The sequence below is a fragment of the Aphidius gifuensis genome, linkage group LG4, assembly GCF_014905175.1.
Source record: "Aphidius gifuensis isolate YNYX2018 linkage group LG4, ASM1490517v1, whole genome shotgun sequence".
NCBI classification, from domain to species: domain Eukaryota; kingdom Metazoa; phylum Arthropoda; class Insecta; order Hymenoptera; family Braconidae; genus Aphidius; species Aphidius gifuensis.
The window spans coordinates 24,891,362-24,911,747 of record NC_057791.1 but is presented as its reverse complement, the minus strand read 5'-3'; the positions used below and the strand labels follow the sequence as shown (position 1 = coordinate 24,911,747).

At 24.8% G+C, this 20,386-nt stretch overlaps 1 protein-coding gene across 4 annotated transcripts in view; it reads left to right on the top strand.

Annotated features, from left to right (window-relative positions):
- Positions 1-177: 177 nt before the first annotated feature.
- Positions 178-20,386, top strand: part of LOC122855895 (serine-rich adhesin for platelets) — a 29,846-nt gene continuing 9,637 nt past the window's right edge. The window contains exons 1-6 of one of the 4 annotated variants that reach the window (XM_044157572.1): positions 178-547; positions 1,485-1,705; positions 5,809-5,983; positions 6,471-6,660; positions 6,787-7,091; positions 7,359-10,145. In XM_044157572.1, the coding sequence (XP_044013507.1) occupies positions 5,847-5,983; positions 6,471-6,660; positions 6,787-7,091; positions 7,359-10,145 (3,419 nt within the window). In that variant the 5' untranslated portion in view covers positions 178-547; positions 1,485-1,705; positions 5,809-5,846. Of the gene's footprint in view, positions 548-1,484; positions 1,706-5,808; positions 5,984-6,470; positions 6,661-6,786; positions 7,092-7,203; positions 7,273-7,358; positions 10,146-20,386 lie in introns of those variants that run through there. The other 3 variants (XM_044157574.1, XM_044157573.1, XM_044157575.1) reach the window with 3 other exon arrangements.

The following is a 20,386-nucleotide window of genomic DNA, read 5'->3' as shown; positions in this document are numbered from 1 at the left end:
TCTTGACAATACAATAATGTATACAAGAATAAACTTAAACCAGCTTCAGTCACACAAGTTGCTGGAAAAGTTGGTTGGTTGGTTGTCTACTTGCTTAGCTGACTGTTTCATTCGCGGAGGCTGCGCGGAAAAATCGATAGACGTGGAAAACCATACCGGCAAGTTAAGCAAAATTCAACATTACTCGGCGCAGTCATCGTCGAACCGGCGGGACAAAATCATTTATAATTCTTACGTAATTATTTTTAACAACAATTAAAATATCACAAAAATAAATATTTATTTGTGAATTGAAAATATTAATTGAACTTTTCATCAAATAATTATATTCTCTATCAATTTAATCAGTGATAATAATTTTTTTCAACAATTTTTTTTCATCAAGTGGTTTGTTGAATGAGACAATATTATCCAAAAAAAAAAAAAAAACAAGACAACGTGTGAGAGATGAATATGTAGCGTCCTACCGGCGTCGCCTGGGCTACCAATATAATCAATTTAAATAATTTTCATTTCCACAACAAAAGATGTTTTAAATCCAATAAAGGTACTGTTAAATATTAAATATATTTTATACATTTGTAGATTATTTTATTATTGATTAATGCAGTGACAAAGAAAGACAAAAGAAACAAAAAAAAATATAAAATATCATAGCCTTTGTCACTGATTTATTGAGCTGTCATTTTACACAGCAAAAATACGTTTCCTGTTTGAGCTTTTTCATTTTTTTTTTCAAGAAAAAACACAATAAAAATATCCTTTTTTTATTCTCATTATTTTAAATTATTTTTTTTTCTCCGCAGACATTTAGTTAATTAGTAAGAATTGTAGATATACTTACCCTCTTGATTTCTCAAGTGTCATGCATTTGAGATGAGTGATTATGGAAAATAAAAAAAAAAAACAAAATGATTTAGTTTTCTCAAGAGATAAATGTACACTTGATATGTGTCATATATAAATTTGTAATTGATTAATATTATTCATGCTGAGGGAAATCATCTAGTTTATTTTATCGACTTTTATATGTACATATTTAAATTATTCTATAAAACGTTTATCACAATGAACAGGTCAACGACCTCGGCGTGTTGCTCCTGTGGTTACATTGTTCAATTTTTTTTCTTTTCTTTGGGATTTTTTTTTTTTTTTCATATACCATTCGTTTTTATTTACCTCTGGTTTTTATTTTTATTTTATTTATCAAGTACCTGTCACATTGGTTTAATAAAAAATTCTATTTTTGGTAAAGTAATTTGATTTTTTTTAAAAAAAATATTCAAGTAATTGTCTGTCAACTGGTGACAGCATGTGAACCGTATGAAAAAGAGCAATTAATAGAAATTAATTTACCAATTTCTCTTTGACGAAAATATTATTTAATAAATTATTTGATAAAAGTTTTTAGATAGTTTTGTTATCAGTGTAAATATTTATTGATTTATTGAATTTATTTTAAATTATTATTTTATTAATTTTAGAAGATACAAAGGATTCATTCACTGGAGACGATAGAAAAAAAAATTTTCTGATGGATGGTAAATAAAGCTGATGGGGTTTATTTGATTTGGTTGGTCCATGACTTTTTGAAGATAATGATAAGTGCCTGTGGCAAAAGATATATGAATCACGACTTTTGGATACCATGGACGAACCCAGGAAACTACGTGATGGGGTGTGGGAGGAACACCGCTTTGTTGAGGTAACAGAAAACTATTTAAATAAAATCAACTGATCAATCTCTATTTTTACATATATATTTTCTGTGATTTCGTTTGTATAAAGCCTCAAAAGTTTTCGTTTATATATAGAAACTTTTTTAGATAAAATTTATCTTGTTTAACAAGTAGTTTTATTTATTTATTTATTTAATCAAATAAATAAATCAAAATATATTTTTCATCGTATTTCTTAAATTGTTGCTGCTGATTTTTTTTTTGTTATCATTTTGATGAAAATGAAAAACAGTTTTTGCAATGTATCGGAGAATTTTATTTTGTTCAAAAGCTCATTGTCTAGGATTTCATTTTTTTTTTTTGTTTTTTTGTTTTTATGACTGACAGTAGAAGAATTATATAGGTTTTTGTGTGAGAATGTGGAAAAACAAAAAGAACTAAATAATACTGAGGTTGGATCGATGTTGCGTCATGAAAATTCGTAAGGAAAAATATGAAAATATAAACTGGCTTTTTGTCATTTTAAATAGAATAATAAAATGTATCGTATTTTTTATTTTTTTACTTGGAAAAAATAGTCTGTCTTCTCATTTATCGAAGCTTTATCAAATACACTGTACAAATTTTTCATACTTTTTTATTTTCTCAATATGCTATTCCCTTGAAAAAAAATATATTATTATTATTTTTGATTTGTCAAAAGAGACCAGAAAAGACAGTTAAAAATATGAAAATTTTATTCAAAAAAATATACAAAATGCTCCGAGTGAGAGCTTAAATACATTCAATCTATAAAATTGTTTTTATTTTATTTTTTTTTACATGAAAATGAAAAAGAATATTATTATAAAATAATAAAAGTAATGTAGGTAATATTTTTTTGTTTTGAATTTATTCAGGCATTATTTATTTTGATCTGAAAAATATATTGGCAAGTTGCCATCATCATGATTTTCATATGTACATTCTGGTATTTAAAAATATACACAAAAAAATTAAATTAAAAAAAAAACTATATTGATACATATATGGGTTTTTATATTGAGCTGTCGAAAATATATATGTAACTTGTGTAGTTATGATCACCAGCATCATCAGCATCGATTTTTGTTATGCAAGTTATGCAGTACAAACTCTATAAAGTTTAAGTGAATTTGTATTTGTATGTCAGGATTGAATGTAGTCCATTTGTGGCTACAGGTGTGGCTGTGTTTCGTGGAATATATTTAGTACATTTCAACAACAACAACAACATTTAGGGTAATATATTTTGATGCTCGAAACATATGCGGGTATATCAATAGATCATCTTAGATTGCTAGGTATATTAGTCAAATATATTTTTTAATTTAATTTATATTTTTTTTGATGAGAATTTATTTTATTTTATATATACATGGTTGGAAATCAAATATTTGAGTCAAGATTTAGGGATGAGATTTTTTTTTTAATTTTTTTAATTTTGATTTTTATATTTTTATCAGAGACCAAAGCAATGAAGAATTTACTTGAAAATTTGAGAGAAAATACTAAAAACAATACGGAAAAATATGGTGGAGTTAAATTTCAGTAAAAAAATATTTTTTTCTAGAGATAAAAATTATTTAAATTGAAGTCAAATATGGCTTTTTTTTAATTTTCGTAGTTTCGATTTCTATTATTTTACCAAAAATGAACGCAACGAAGAATTTACTTGAAAATTTGATAGATAATACAAAAAGCAATACGAAAAATTATGGTTAAATTGAATTTCGGTAGAAATAATTTTTTCTAGAGATAGAAATTATTCAAGTTGAAGTCAAATATGGCTTTTTTTAAATTTTCGTAGTTTCAATTTTTATTTTTTTAACAAAGACGAATGTGAAGTAAAATTTACTTGAAAATTTCATAAATAATGCTAAAAATGATACGGAAAATTATGATAAAATATAATCCTCACAGAAATAAAAATTCAATAACCCAAAGCCAATTTTAAAAAAATATTAATATTTAAAAAAAAAAAAAAAAAATGTCAATTTAGTAATTTAACATCTTGTCTTGAATGTTAAATTTTTAAAATATTAAAAATATTAATTATTAATAGTTTAATTTCAAAACTGAATAAAAAAAAAAAAATATTAAATTTAAAAGTTTGTCGACCAATATATATAGCAACTTGATATCCGAGAATGTTAAAAATTTAATTTTTTTCTTCTTCAAACTATAAAATTAATTAGTTATTGATTTTATTGATTATTTATTTATTTTTTTATGTTGAAAAAAAAAAATTAAATGAGTTTACTTGAAGGATTAAATTAATGGCTGTTTTGGAGTATTGTTGAAAAGTTTTTCAAGTACTTTGATCCATTTGAAGTTAATTTCCATTGTCCTATAATATTTTGTACAAAATGACTTATGAAAATGACCCTTATTATAACGGATAATCTGAATATCATCCTACTAACTTTTAAACAATAGAAAATTAATTATTATGCATATCAGATTATTTTCAAATAAATTCATTGATAATATTTTTTTTTGTTTTTTTTTATTCTCTCAGTATTGACAGAATATTCCAAAGAGAATTGAATTTTTATTTTTCAAATATTATTTTTAGAATCTATAAAATAATATATTCTAACTTTATTGATATTTTTAAAAATAGACTATTTTTTTTTATTATATCACATAATAATTAAAAAAAAAAATTTGAATCATTTTTTTAAATTTATTTATTTATAGATTGCTTTATTTATAAAAAAATTATTTAATTTTTTTTTTTTCAGCTCAAAGTTTATTTATGTATTTAAAGTGTTTTTTTTTTTTTTTTTTGATATTGTTCTTTTATTGTGATAAACAATTGAAAATTTCTGGTAGAAATAATTTATTAAATGTAGGTTTTTTTTAATTTTTGCAATTTATTTCGATTTTTATTTTTTTACCAATAAGACGAACGCAATGCAGAATTTACTTGAAAATTTGATAGAAAATACTAAAAACAATACTAAAAATAATAGTCAGATTAAATCCCAGGAGAAATAATTTTTTCTAGAGATAAAAGTTATTTAAATCTAAATCAAATGTAACTTTTTTTAATTTTCGCAATTTCGATCTTTATTTTTTTGCCAAAGACAACCGCAATGAAGAATTTACTTGAAAATTTCATAGCAAATACTAAAAAAAATTCGACAAATAATAATCAAATTAAACCCCAGGAGAAATAATTTTTTCTAGAAATAGAAATTATTTAAATCTAAGTCAAATGTTGCTTTTTTTAATTTTCATATATAATTTCGATTTTTATTTTTTCACCAGAATTTACTAAAAAATTTTAAATATAATTCTCTTATCGTAAATAATTATTTTCAACAATTAAAAACTTATAATATAAAAATAATTTAAAAAATAAAAACTTTTTATTTCAACTAAAAAATAATAAAATTAAACTAAACAATAAAAAAACAAGTTGAAATTCGTTATCATCATGATAATAAAAATACACCCGTATGATGAATAATTTTTTTTCCAAAAAAAAGTATATAAAAGACTTGAAAAATATATAAAAAAATATCTATATTAATGTAGTCTTTATATACTAAAAGTACCATTTCAAGTTAAACTCAATTTGAAAACTAAAAGTTTACAGTAATACTTGTAGATACTATATGCCAATGACATGAAGTTCTTGGTGGCTTGAAGCATTTTTAACTCAACTATAAAATATTTTACAAATTCTACGATAACTACACGTACACTGAGAGAATTTTTCAACTGTATCCCATCATTTCTCTTCACGTTTCAGCACTTTAAAATTTTTTTTCTATTTTTATTATATTTCTCTTGTGTTTTTGACATGTGTTTTTGATGATATCATGCAGCACCACCAACAGCATTTACAAACCATTTGTTGCCAATGTTATTTCACTACATATTTTATATTTTCTTCTTTTTCATATTTTATTTAGTTGGTTACATCAAACAATTTATAACAAATATTTTTATCAGCATGACTGAATTTTTTTTAGCATTCAACCAAAACAAATATGCAGCTGTTACCATCACCCATCAAGTTAAATATTTTATATAAAAACTTTTCAACACAATAATACAATTGAAAAATAATAAAAATAATTTGGTTTATTATTTGCAGGTAGTGAGTCATCCTGGATTTCATGAACGAGGTCTAGAATGAATAGACGTGAGGATCCGCTGCTTCGGCAGCATTGTAGTCGTCTTCTTCAACTAGCTGAAACAACAAACATCAAGCCAGGTCATGGAACTGGCAAAAGACGTGCTCAAAAATTATCACAAACTCAAACAAATAGGTAAATAAAATATTCCAATAAATAAATTTATAAAGAGGCTATAAAGAAAATAATAAATTTAATAAAATAATTCAATTTTGATGGATTGAATATCAATATTGCTCATATATTGGCTATTTTATTATTCTGACTAAAATTCCACAGCTACACCAGCATCATGGCAAGTACATGTATACATACAACAACTGTCTGCCACACACCGTTGACTCAAACTGAAAATCGATTATTATATTAATGTGTGTAACCGAGTGATTGCCTTGCTGGGATTGACTTTTACCCTATCCTTATATTCCGTCATTCTTTGACCAATGTTATTTCCAAGATGGAAATTGAATAAATTTGTGGTTCAACACGAATAATAAATATAAAACATTTTACCCTCGTCTCTGGCATTTCCTTTTTTTTTCATAATAAAAATTCTTTTATTTTACATACTATAGATATAACGAAATTTAAAACTACATGAATGTTTTTAAATATTCTTCAGCAATGCAGGAACAAGTGCCTGGATAACTCTTCAAGATATTGTGAGAAATGATCCTGGTTATACACCAAATATTGAACACCTTGTATTTCCAAAACGTAAAGATACACAGAGTAAAGGAACAAGTCAACCAAGTCAATTTAAAAATAAACCAAGTGGTGCTACTTCAGCAACAACTAGAAGATTGAATGAGGTATTTTTTTAAAATAAATTTATAAAACGATGTGTTGTCTTTAATTGAATAAAATAAATGTAAACTTGTTTTTAATATAAATTCTATATTTGGTAGATATATATTTATTATTTTAATTTTTTTCAGAGTACTTCTGTGGACAGTGGAGGCGTCACAAGCCATCAGTTGACTTCAGCCTCGTCAAGGTCAGCAAATCAAAGACGATGGTTATCGCAAACATCACAACAATCATCTAGACAACGTTCAACTGATGATGGGGGAATTAATGTAGGTGCTGTGGGCGTTAGTAATACTGGTGGTACGATCACCTCATCAACAGTACAGCAACCTCGTCGTGTTAGTCCAGCTGCTGATTCAAAAGAGATTGTTAATTCAGCAGCAATTCAAAAAACTGAAAGACTGTCGAGATTCGATCGGGATCGAGTTGACAGGTAAATAAATTTCTTTTTTTTTTATATTATTTTTCTCTACGTCAATATCGTGTCGGATTATTGAAAAAAAAAAAAGAAAAGAATTATATTATTTTGTGCATATTTGTTGGATTGGAATTTAATTTTATTTTCACTGAAATAATTATTTATCTACAGCAAGTGTTAATATGCCAGAACGACGGTACATACAAGCTATATAAAAAAAAAAATAAATTTAAATATTATTATTATTATTTTTTTAATTAACAAATGCTTGATTAATTTTAGATCATCCAATATATCGATTGTTCACTTACGAGGAACATCGTCAACTGATAACTGGGAGTCTAGTCAACTGGCAAGGACCGGAAATAAATCAAATATTTATATTCGTGCAAATTCAATAGCTGCACCAAAACGTCATGAGACATCACCACCTCCAGCAGCAGCATCTTCCTCATCAACTACTGTTAATAATTCAACAAAAACAGGAGAAGGAGGAGGAGGACTATTTCATCGTCGACAAGAAACTGCTAATCGACGACGAGATGGAAATTCATATCTCACAGGAAGTGGTGGTAGCGGTGGAACATCTGGTGAATTATTTGTCAGTGGAAATTGCAGCAGGGAATTATCCCCAGTGCGTTGGTGTGATCGTGAAGTGGATGGTGTTTATTTAGGTAAATCAGGATGGGTACAAGTGCAACATAAATCACTTGATTTAAATCGTAAAACAAATTATACAAAAACATCAGTGAATAATAATAGTAATAATAGTTTAAGTGGAACAATACCATTACCGCGACGTGTTGCTGTTAAATTAGCAGATTATCATTGTAGTAAAAGTGAACCAGGTAAATGTCCAGATTATTTACGTAGTATGACAATTGATTTACATCGTCCAGATTATTTAAAGTTAAGTACAGATTATGAACCACCAAGTGGTTGTGTATCACCTGGTAGTATTGAATCATTTTCACCACCATCAATAACACCAATAATATCACCACCACCAGCATTTCAAGATGTTGCTAAAAAAACACGTTCATCATTATCATCATCATCATCATCACGTTTTGGTAAACCATATCTACCTCGTTCAAATGCTATTATTGATAGTGATGCAATAAGTCCACCACCATCACCACCACCTAAAAATTGGTTTCAACAAACAATTAGAAAAAGTTGTACTGTTCCTATTAAACCAAAACCAAGACGTCCAATAATACAAACATCATCATCAAATAATAATAATACGAATACGAATAATAATAATTATATGCTTAATCAAAGACAACAAGAACAAAAAGATCGTCAATATCGTTTGGCTTCGGCAAAATCACTTGAAGATCAAACATCAACACGTCGTTCACAATTTGCACAAAGACACAGAGAATCATCGTCTTCATCATCATCATCAATGGGCTTTAGAAGTCTTGATAGTTGTGTTAATCGTTCAACAATGCCTAGACTTGCAGAAAATACAGATTCTTCAGTTGAAGGATATGAAGATGGTGATGAGGATGATAATCCAGATTTTCGATTAAATAAATCATCATCAGGAAATTCATTTTTAGACTCATTAAATGACCATAAAGGAACAAATAATGATAGAAATATAAGAAAAACATTGAGAAGATCACCTGGTTCTTCTGATGCAGGATTATTATCTTTTGTTTCATCATCAGCTACTTCAAGCTCATCTTCATCATCATCTTCCTCATCTTCTTCTTCTTCGTCTTCTTCAACACCTAGTAGTAGTGTTGTAGAGTGTATTAGATCACCAAATAATAATTATAAAAGAAATTCACAAACACGACAAATACAACAGTCACAACATCAAGGCTTTCGTAATACACTTTGTTCACCAGATGCACTTGAAACAGCTCGTGTCAGACGATCACGAAGTCTTCAATTACCAGAAAAACGTTCACCCTGTTCAAGTGGACAAGTTTCACGAGAACACTCAAGAGAATCAAACGAGTCTAATCGTGTGATTGTCAAGATAATTGATAGAAGCTTAGAGCGTACAAAGCGACATCCATTTGCAACAAAAAAAGCTCAATCAACTGAAGAGACAATTAATTGTGATTATCAAAGGGATACAGAATTTGCAAATGAGTATCTTTATGGTACACGTAATCGTGCAGCTGCGAGAAATATATTAACTGGTCGTTTTGAATGTCGTGAAGATAATCAAAAACGTCGAATAAGTGGTGGTACTTTACCAAGTGATGTTTATTTTATATCAGGTAAACAATCACAACAATCACAACAACAACAACAACAACGCAAACCAAAAAGTCTTCAACGTGGAATTACAACAACACAAAATAACACAACGAATAAATTAAATAATGATATCAAAGTTCGTTGTAATACAAGTACTTGTAATTATTGGCCTCATTGTTCAGAAACAATTTATTCAACAAATCAAAGTCAAACATTTATGAAATTATCACAAAGTTATCCCTCTCATAATCGTGTACCAATTGAAAGTATTATTAATAATAATTCACGTGATCGAGCAAGTGCATGTTCATCACCAGCTTCACTTGATATTATCGAGGACAATAGAAACGCGCGTCATAATGAACGATTGCCTAAAAGTGTATTAAAACAGCCACGTAAATCACCATTAGGTTCACCAAATGGACATGATTTTCGTTCATCCAATCGGGACAATAAAAATTTAAAAGAAATTACAAAACGACGTGTTTCACCACAGTATTCAACTGAATCAATTTTACAAGTAAATAGTGTTAGTGGTGGTGGTGCATCATCAATCACAACTTCCTCATCGTCAAGTAGTGATATATGGCTTACAACTTCAGACAGAACAATAACAAAAAGTCCAAAAAATTATAAAAGTTGTGAAAGTTCAACTCCAATTGAGGAAATTATTGTTGGCTCTTTGGATACACTGCAGGAGCCAATGCGGAAAAATGAACAAATGAGACCTGGAAGTGCGCCAGCAAGACGACAAAATTCACCAGAAAGTGATGGATGTCTTGAACCACATCACAGATCTTCTTCTTTACCAAAATCATTTTTAACTCATGAAGCAATTGAAAGGTTAGTATTATTTTTTAAATTATTTATATTATTACATAAATAACACAATGTTTGATGTTGAGTGACAACTTTAAGTTTAATTGAATAAGACTACTTGAAAATAAGTGTGTGTGTTGCTTGAGAGTTTGATAGCTAGCCAGTGTATATTTACGAAGCAAGCATTACAAATTTCCTGGGTAGAAGCATATCTTGTTGTAAACATTGGACAAAATAATATACAAGCTGAGCTAAATTATATACACCCAAACACTACCGCAAGACCCGAATTTTTAATATTATTTTGTGATGATAATTAAATTTACAAGAACCCTTCGATACTTAAAAGCCATAAAATTATTTATGACTTTTTTTCAAGTTAAACTCAGCTAGTGTTAAAATTTTCATTTGATAAATTCACTTGAATATTTTATGACTTCTGTTAACCCTGTTTAAAATCGTTAAAAAAATATAAAACGAAAATACTCTGAAAAAGTATATATTGATAATTTTTTTGTATACATAAGTTACATGGTAGATCATTGACCTTTCGAGCGAATTTATTGATAAAATAATTATTGACATTTCATTGACAATAGCTGTCAGTAAATGCGCATAGTCATTTTGATAAAATCACTGGAAAATTTAACAAAAGATATTTCACACACCCAAAGTATCCAGTGTTAAAGTATATATTTTCACGGATTTTTCAACATCATCATCAGCATCAACATAATAATAATACATCTAGGTTTTTTGTGTACATTTACAATGTACTTGTAGTGTATTTATTACAATTGCTATCTCAATAATGCGGCGTTGGTGTCATGCCAGTTTTGACATTGTATGCATGGGACACATTTAAAAATATATTGTTTACGCGATCAACGTGACTGCTACATACACTTGTGAATTACACCTGACATCTATTCATACCACTTCTATTACGTACAAAAATAAAAAAAATAAATAAATAAATAAAATGTGATAGCATTTCTTTGTTTGGAATTTTATTATATTTTTTTTTTTTTTTTCATTCTTATCAAAAGCGATTTATTTTAAAAAGAAAATTCGCTTTCGACACGTTTTTTTTTCTCTTGACTTTTTATTCACATACGTGAGATAAATAAAAAAAAAAAAACCTTGGAACTTTTACGTATCAAAAATATTTTATTACATAATATTTTTTTTTTTTATTTTTTCAATTATTTAACAAAGCTCTTGGAATAACGAATCTAAAAACCAAACAAAATCGTAATCCCTCTCGACTGATTTTCAAAAGCTCTCTCTCTCTTAAAAAAAAAGGCACGACCCAGTGACATTTTAAGCTTAAAAAAAAAAAAATATAGAAAATTTATATATAAAAAAAGAATTTCTATTTGAAAATTGAGTTGAGCTTTTTCTTCAACTATTTACATAAATATGAAGTTTTATTTTTTTCTTTGTGTTGCATAATTTGATACATATATGAAGATAAATTTTTGTGAATATATTGCGTCTTGCATGTGGTGGAGAATACATGAACGATACAACATTTTATAACACCATAATTGGTAGTGCTATACAAGCAGAAGATAGCGACAATATGTATACCATTAAAAAAAAAAAAAAATTACATGGCTCTTGCTCAACCTCATTACCATCCTGTTGGATTATTTAAAAAGTTGCTTCATCAAGCAATCAGCAAATTATGCCAAACGATGACCATTCTCGTAGTGATTTATTTTAAATATCTTTAAAACTTTTTGATTAAAAATTCAAGAGCCAATGAGTGTACAAATAGTTCTTCAAAAAAATCTATCGACATGTTATCTCTCATCACACACAAACACTGAAATTATACACAGATATATTTTTCATGAGCTTTTTCATCTCGAGAGCTTTTATCGATTTTTATTAGTTCATTAAAATTGTATAAACTTTGCTCTTTAAATTTTTAAAAAACCATTTATTTTTTTTAAGACACTTGCAAGTGAATAACAAGCACCTGAAAAATATAATAATAATTGAATGATAAAAATAAGAAGAGAAAGAAAAATAAAAAAAGATCGTCGAACCTTGTGATGATCCATAAAAGGTAATGTCTTGTATTAAAATACCACCAACACATAATTAAATTAAAGTGGGTAGTATTAAATTTCGGTGTTTATAAATCAATATATACAATTATTTCCAAGAAAAAAAAAATTATTTGATTGAATTTGTTTTTAATTAAAAAATTGAGGGGTAAATGAACATAGTGGATTTATCAATCAACTAAAAAAACAAGAGTAATTATTTATTTGACATTTAAATTGAGTTGTGAATATGATTTTTAATTTGTGAAAATTGAAATAATAATGTACAGTTATTAATTATCAACTTGATGGAACTCTAGTTATAAATTTATATAAATCATGTCATCGTATATTGTATGATAATTAATATTATGATTGACGAGATAAAAGCACAATAGATGTCGACGTTGTGATGGCAATATGGTCAAGACACATGATGTGCAACATACTGAGGTGTTAATCATCCAATATGTACATTATTATCTTCAAGCTAATGTCAAGTTTGGATGGCTTTCACCTGGTGTCCTTGCTGTATATATTTTCAATCAAATTGAATTACCTGTATTTACCTGTCGGTGAAATTTGTTCAATAAGAAACCAGTAGATGGCTCCTAACTTGCCTTTATAGATCATTTTACGAAAAAAAAAAAAAATTAAACACCTTGTTTTATGTTGGCTTATCATCCCCTAATACCACTGTTAATAATAATTTTTTTTTTTTAACAATTTTATTATCAACAAATTAAAAAACAATGTCAATTTAAAGAAAAAAAAAAAATTTAATTTTTGTATATTTTCTTGGATTAATAACTTTTTCAATTTTTAATTAAATTATCCTTTTTTTTTTTTTTAATTACAAAGGAATTTTAATCACTTTTTAATCATATATCTTTGTTAAATTTTTATAAATTTATTTTAATTTTTATCACCGGGTTTTGTTTGATATAAAAATTGACTTAAATTTAATTTATCCTACAAAATTAATATTTAAAAAAAAATAAATTTAGATCATTGGATTTTTTTTTATGTTAGTATTTTCAAGTAGCTCATGAATTTGTCTAAATTTCTATAAATATTTCTATTAGATAAATTTACACCAAGATAGACAAATTGCCGTTTTAAATAACAACAATAATTTGAAAAGAAAAATAAATGAATGTTTGTGGTCAGCTGTGTATCCTGTGTATAAAAATCAAGTTAAAAAAAATATAATATATATACAGTATAGTTAATATATATACCAAACGATCCAGCAATCCAAAAAAGATCTCTGAGCTATAATAAAGACGCCGCATATTGTGGCGCTGTGATCAGAATTCAGAAAGTGCAGTCAGTCCAGTACAGTCGGTCGACTCAACAGTCAACAACCGTGTGTGTCATCCCTAAAATCGTAACACAAACAACAAATTAAAATTGCACCGGTATATTATTAATTTAAATATTATTTTGTTTATTTTTTTTTTTTTTCTTTCTAAATATTATCTATTTTTTATTGCAAACAAAAAACATTATATGTGTCATCAATTTAAAAATATATTTCACTTTTGAATTAATAAATTTCAGTTAGTAACAGTGTTTTATCTATAAATCCTTTGTGTAAATAATAAAGTGTATCTATTTGTTTAAATCAAATATTTATAAATTGTTTTTTTTTTTCAATTTAAAATGTCAACATAATTTAAATAATGACTTGATAATATTTAAAGCAAAATATGTGTACAAGTAGTGAAAAAGAAACATTATCAAATCGACGAAAAAAAAACGTGTTGGGTTTTGAATTTTTAAGGCACAGTTGGCATTGCACCTGTGCCCACCTGCGCACAAGTGAATTTAATTCATTGAAGGCTATTGGATTTGACAGGGCCAACTGTATCAACACTATGAAAATTCAAAATAACAGGTAGATAACATTACTCAAATATTCTACTTGTATTTCTAGCTATTTCAACTATTTTTTAATGCGAATAATTATAAAATAAATTTTTAATTTAATATATAAAATTAATGATATATTAAAAGGGTTATCAATGAAATTTGAGTTGAATTTTTTGCGGTAGAAATACTACCATCACCGGTGGTATTGCGGCATCCGGTCCGAATGTCATTGTCTCTCCTTTTTTTTTTTTTTTTCATATAGCTGCACTTGAAAACTGGTTGTCTTGAATGACATAAAAAATATAATAATGATATAATAAATATAATATTACATTTTTCAATTAATAATAATAAAAAAATTTTTTATAAATTACATTATTAATTGAATTATAAAAAATTTAATTTAAAAAGTAGAATTATGTGTTCACTTGTGAATGGAAAATTAAAATATGCCAAAGAAAATTATCTATGCTCATCATGCGTTTAATATAACACACGCAATATAAGTGTATAACTGTGATTTTATAATTTTTAATAATAATTTTAAATCTTGCACGCTATTTTGTACAAATAATATTTTCTTGAAAAAATAAATAATTCGATATTTTTATTTCATGTGTTTTTTTATCATTGGAATTTTTTCTTGTTATATAATTTGAAGTTAAATATTTATTTAAATAAATTATTTATTTTGGAAATGATTTATTTGATTATTTTAAAATTAAATAACAATTATTTAAAATTGGTTTTTTGTTAGATGATCGATTGGAGCTAATTTCATTTTTTATTTGGAAAAATACGAAAAAAATTATCATGATTTATTAACAATTTATATAAAGTAAATAAAATGAAAAAAATAATAATTTTAGTATAGACTGACTGACGTTGCATAATTCATGCTGACATGGTAAAGTATTAAAGCCATCATAAAATCGATAAATGGGCAAATATCCAAAGTTAACTTGGACAAGGTCAGTGCACTTTTGATTCGTGTTTTTGCTGATAAAAAATAAAAATAAAATTTCAAGACAATAAAAAAATAAAACTCCCAAGTTTTTTGATTCTTTTGACATTATTCTTTTAAACTTTTTTCAACGTGTCACTTGAAATATATATAAAAATAGAGTAACCCAATTATTCAACAATTTGATTTGAAAAAAAAGCAGTATATTTATCTTAACAAAGAATAATAAAAAAATAAACAAAGAGATTGACAGATGTATATTTTCAAGAGAATTTAAAAAAAGGCTAATAAGAATATGAGATACATATATTTTTTTTAATTTTTATAATAATAGTCTTAACAATAATAATAAATTTAAAAAAAAAAAAATTTAAAAATGATGCGCACGTGTCGAGGCAGGTGTTGACGCTGCGATCAAATTGCAGAACTTGCGCACAATCAAAGTTGCTAAAAGAAATTTTTTTTTTTTTTTATAAATGCATTTATATATAAAAAAAAAAATTTTACAAGAGGAGGAGGAAAAAGAAGAAGAGTAAACAGCTGCCTGAAAGTTGTTAGAGACATGACAGCAGCTGGCAACAAACTCTAAAATATATACATCAAGGAAATCTCAAGAAATTTAATATCAACTTGAAAATTATTATTTAAAAATTCCATACAAAAATTAATAATAAATTAATTAATTATTTTATTTTTTAAAATTTAATTTTGATTGACAGCTGCATCGTATAAATAATTTTTAAAATCACCGATTCACCGGAAACGTGATTAATGAAAAATTCGAAAAAAAAAAAAAAAAATATATTTTAAAAAATTGCTTTGAATTTATTTCTTTAAATAACATAATTAATTAATTTAATTATAATATGTTTTATATATAAACAATTTTACAAATTAGAAAAAAATAAATGAAAAAAATGTTTATTTAAATTTATATATCAAGTCGAGTGAGTTTAATTCGAGTGTAGAAATTTGGGTCGATATTGGACTCCGTGATATGTCTATGTACTAAATATATATAAACGCTACATTTTTTTTGTTCTAAACTTTTGAAAATTCAATAATTTATTTGTAGATATATTGTGTCTATATATTTTTAGATATAATAGTTGTTTATAGAAAAATCGATTGAAAAATTATATTTAAAGTCTAATGGTTCACTCATTATAATTTCATTTATTTATTTATTTAATTGTTAAATAGTTAATTAATTAAATTGTTGATTAATTAATTTATCCCTTTCTTTGACTTATTTGTTTTATTTTTTAAAATTTATTTATATTTACTTTTTTTTATTTGTTTATATTTCAAATTGCAAAAATGTTGACTTAATTATTCACGTCATACAATAAATTCTATATGCAATCAAAATATATAATTTTTAAATATTAATTAAAAATTATGAATAAAATAACAAAAGCATTAAAACAGGAAAATATATATTTTAAAAAATATAGTTATTGTTATTGACTTATTTATTTATTATGTTTTTTTTTTTTAAACCTTGAACATTTTATTTGTACTTGAAAATTATTTATTTATTAAAATGTATACTTTGTTGTTGTTGTTGTTGGTGAATATAATAATATATTAATCGAAAGTATAATAATATCTGATGGATTACACTTTCCCATCGTTTCTTTTTTAATTTTTAACTATTTATATATATATTATTATTATTTATCTATTTATGATATTTCCGGGCGTGTGAATTGACTTTTCGATATAATATTCATCTGCGATTTTTTAATAAATATTGCACGCATATTTATTAAATATTAATACGTCAGATGTATGAGTTGGTCATCAATTTATAATGACGGTAATGGTAAACCACAATATCCGCAATCATTATGGCTTTTTTTCTTAACAATATATTGATGGAATATTTTAGAATACTTTTTGCCGATAAAGAGAAAAAGCCATCTCAATTTCTTTGTTTTTTGTTTTGCAATTATATACTGGTTAGAAAACGTAATTTTTTATTTTATTTTTACAATTTTTTAGCGTGGGTTTTTGTGTTGGATAGTATTTATAATTCCATTGTAAATATAAATTGTTTATTTGACCTCAAATTTTTAACATTTTTTTCACTCAATAGTTAAATTATTTTTGCTTGATAAAAAACTATGATATTTTCGGTAGAAAGTCGATAAATAAAATAGTTTTTTAAAGATTTTTTTATGCAATTTTATATACACTAAAAAAAAAAATATATATACGCAATGATTTTATATAAAATATAATTTAAAAATAATTTTGACAAATTTTTTTTTTTAATTAAAATATCAAGTTTGAAATCCTATGAAATTTTAATTAAAAATAATCAAACGTTTTGATATAATTCCACGATCTATTTTTAAATCTTTTGAAAAATTTAAAACATTAAATTTAGATAATTAAGCTAAAAAATTTAAAAGAAAAATTATTGAAATCAGTTGATATTATAAAGTTGAAAATCCTGCTCAATTTTAATTAAAATAGTTAAATAAATTTTCAACATTCACAGTTCTTTTTCATCTTTTTTCAAAATTATTTTTCATATTTTTAAATTATAATTTCCGTTTTATATTTATCTATAACCCAAAAAAATTATCCTAAATTTTTACTAATTTTTTTTCAAGGCAATATGCCAAATTTCATTCAAATTAATTTAAATTTTTTATTATCCATTATTTTTTTTCTTTTTGCTTTGAGCAATAAATTGACTCTTTTTTTATAATTTCCGTATATTGCATGAATTCAAGTCGACAAAAAGTCTTCATATAAAAAATCTGACCTAGAAAATAAAAAATTTTAATCAACGTGCCAAAAAAAAAAGTTTAAAAAATATATTTATACTCATTTTTTATTAACTAGTCTCAACAATCACGTATACATATTTTCCTCTTTCTATTTTTCATTTTATTGTCAAACAAAATTGTTAAAATAATAAAAATAATAATAAAAAATTTAGCATATGATATCGAATGAAATCCAATTGGACGTTATAAATTAAGGTGCAGTTAATAATTTAACTAGAATTATATCTCAATCATGTGGAAAAATACAAAGACAATATGTTCTTTGAAACGTGAAAAATTAATGGATTGTAAAATTAATAAAAGCATTATAATGAAAAATTTTAAAACATCCCTTATAACGTATAAATATTTGTAAAAAAAAAAAAAAAAATATTTATGGTTGTTAAGAAAAAGAAAAAAACAATTGTCATTTTTATTTGTCACAAAAACAAGTATCTCAAATTGAAAATAAATAGACATAAATAAAAATAATTCAATGCATTTATTTAAAGGTGATAGTAGTAACATTTGCACGTTAAAGTTTCACCTAGCTCACGATAATATAAAGACCATTTGATGACCTTTTACGAGGCCACCGCAAATATATACATCGATGATCTCGATTTAAATCCAACACTAGACAACGCCCGATTAAATTTTTTTCTTTTTTTTTTTTAATTCTTCGTATCTTAGACAGACAAAAGTTGATCTAAAAATGCCTCGAGGTAATCAGAACAAAACTTTTAAAATTATAAATTAAATAATGAAAATTAAAATTGACAATAAGAAAGAAAAATATAACAAGTTTTTAAATTAAATAATAATTTGTCAAGTAAATAATCCTTTTTTTTTTTAATGAGGTCATTAAAGTATGTCTTATCAAAGAAAAAAAATATTAATAAAATTTAAAAAAAATTATATTATTACTTTGTTTAAGACATTTCTAAAATTATAATTTTTTTTTTTATTATGAAATCATTATAATTGACCTATATAAAAATTATATAAATTATAATTTATAAAAAAAAAAAGTTTTAAAAAATTAAAAAGCATATAAATACCTTTTGTTTGTTGAAAAAAAAAATATATATTTATTTTCTAATTTAAAGTAATATTTATAAAAAAAGTATTTATTAATTTTTTTGTGTAAATTATTTAATTAAACATTAGTTCAATTAGATTTAACATGATAAATTTAAATCAGTTATGAAATATAATATTAATATTCATGTCACAATATATTTTAAACTGTCATAAAATTATTATAAATATATTTTATGTTTTTATATAAATATACAGTTGTGAAAGTAAATCTATGATACGATGCGTGACTTGAATTATACTTGAAAAATAAATTTACCCATCTATTGAATTTCACATTAAAATAAATTTGCAAAAAAAAAAAATATATATATATTACAAGCTTTATTGTGATGGTAAAAATTATTTATCAATTTGATTCGTTCACCTGGAGGCTGCACAAAGTGCATCTCTAATTTATAATTACAAAACAATTATATAATTATTCAAATTGAAATCAATATGTTTCATTTAAATCGACTTTGATTAAACCAACGAAAAAGCAGAGATAAAAAAATATATTTACAGAAAAAATATTTAATAAATCCAATCATCTATTCGAGGGGCTATTCACGGCCAGATTTAGTGACACCATGACTACATAATGTAGTCAAAAAAGACAAATACTACACCTTGACTACAACAACAAAATATGATGACTACAATACTACAATGACTACACCATTTACTACAATAACTACACTGTTCACTACATTTTTTGAGTTTTTATTATTATTATTGATATTTTTATTAATATTATTAACACTATCGTATGATACACAATATTGTTTAATAATAATGATAATTATTATCATTAATATTATTATTATAATATAATGGAATTATTTATGAGGGATTATAATATAATGAAATTTAATTTATTGGAATGTATTTATTTTCTTTACCGATACATTTAATAAACTTTCAATAATATTAAATAATATTTAATATTAAATTAAATTAGTATATTCATATAAATATTATTCTATATATATAGATATATAAATATACGTAAAGAATATTATACTATAGTGTTATTATCAAGAAAATATATATATTTTTTTTTAATTTTCATTGAAAATATTGTTTTATTTCTAGAACTGTGATCTCACTTTTTTTTTTTTATTTTTCTTTTATTTTTTCTTTATTATTATTTTTCTGGTGTAACTACGAATGACTACACAATACTTGGAAATACAACACAATACTACATGAAACTACGATAACTACATAAAATAACTACAAAAGTTGTAGTTAAAAAATTACAATTACTACATAACTACACTGTTACTACACGATACTACACCATGACTACATTCAGAGTGACACCATGACTACACCAATGAATAGCCCCTCGCATCTATTATTGTTGTCTGATAATATTTTTAACAATTCACAATCTAATCAGTTTATCTAAAAATTCAAAATAATTGAAGATAAAAACTACTGATGCAAGAAAAACCGGTTTTTATTTATACAGCCATATGTTCACCCTCACAAATTTAA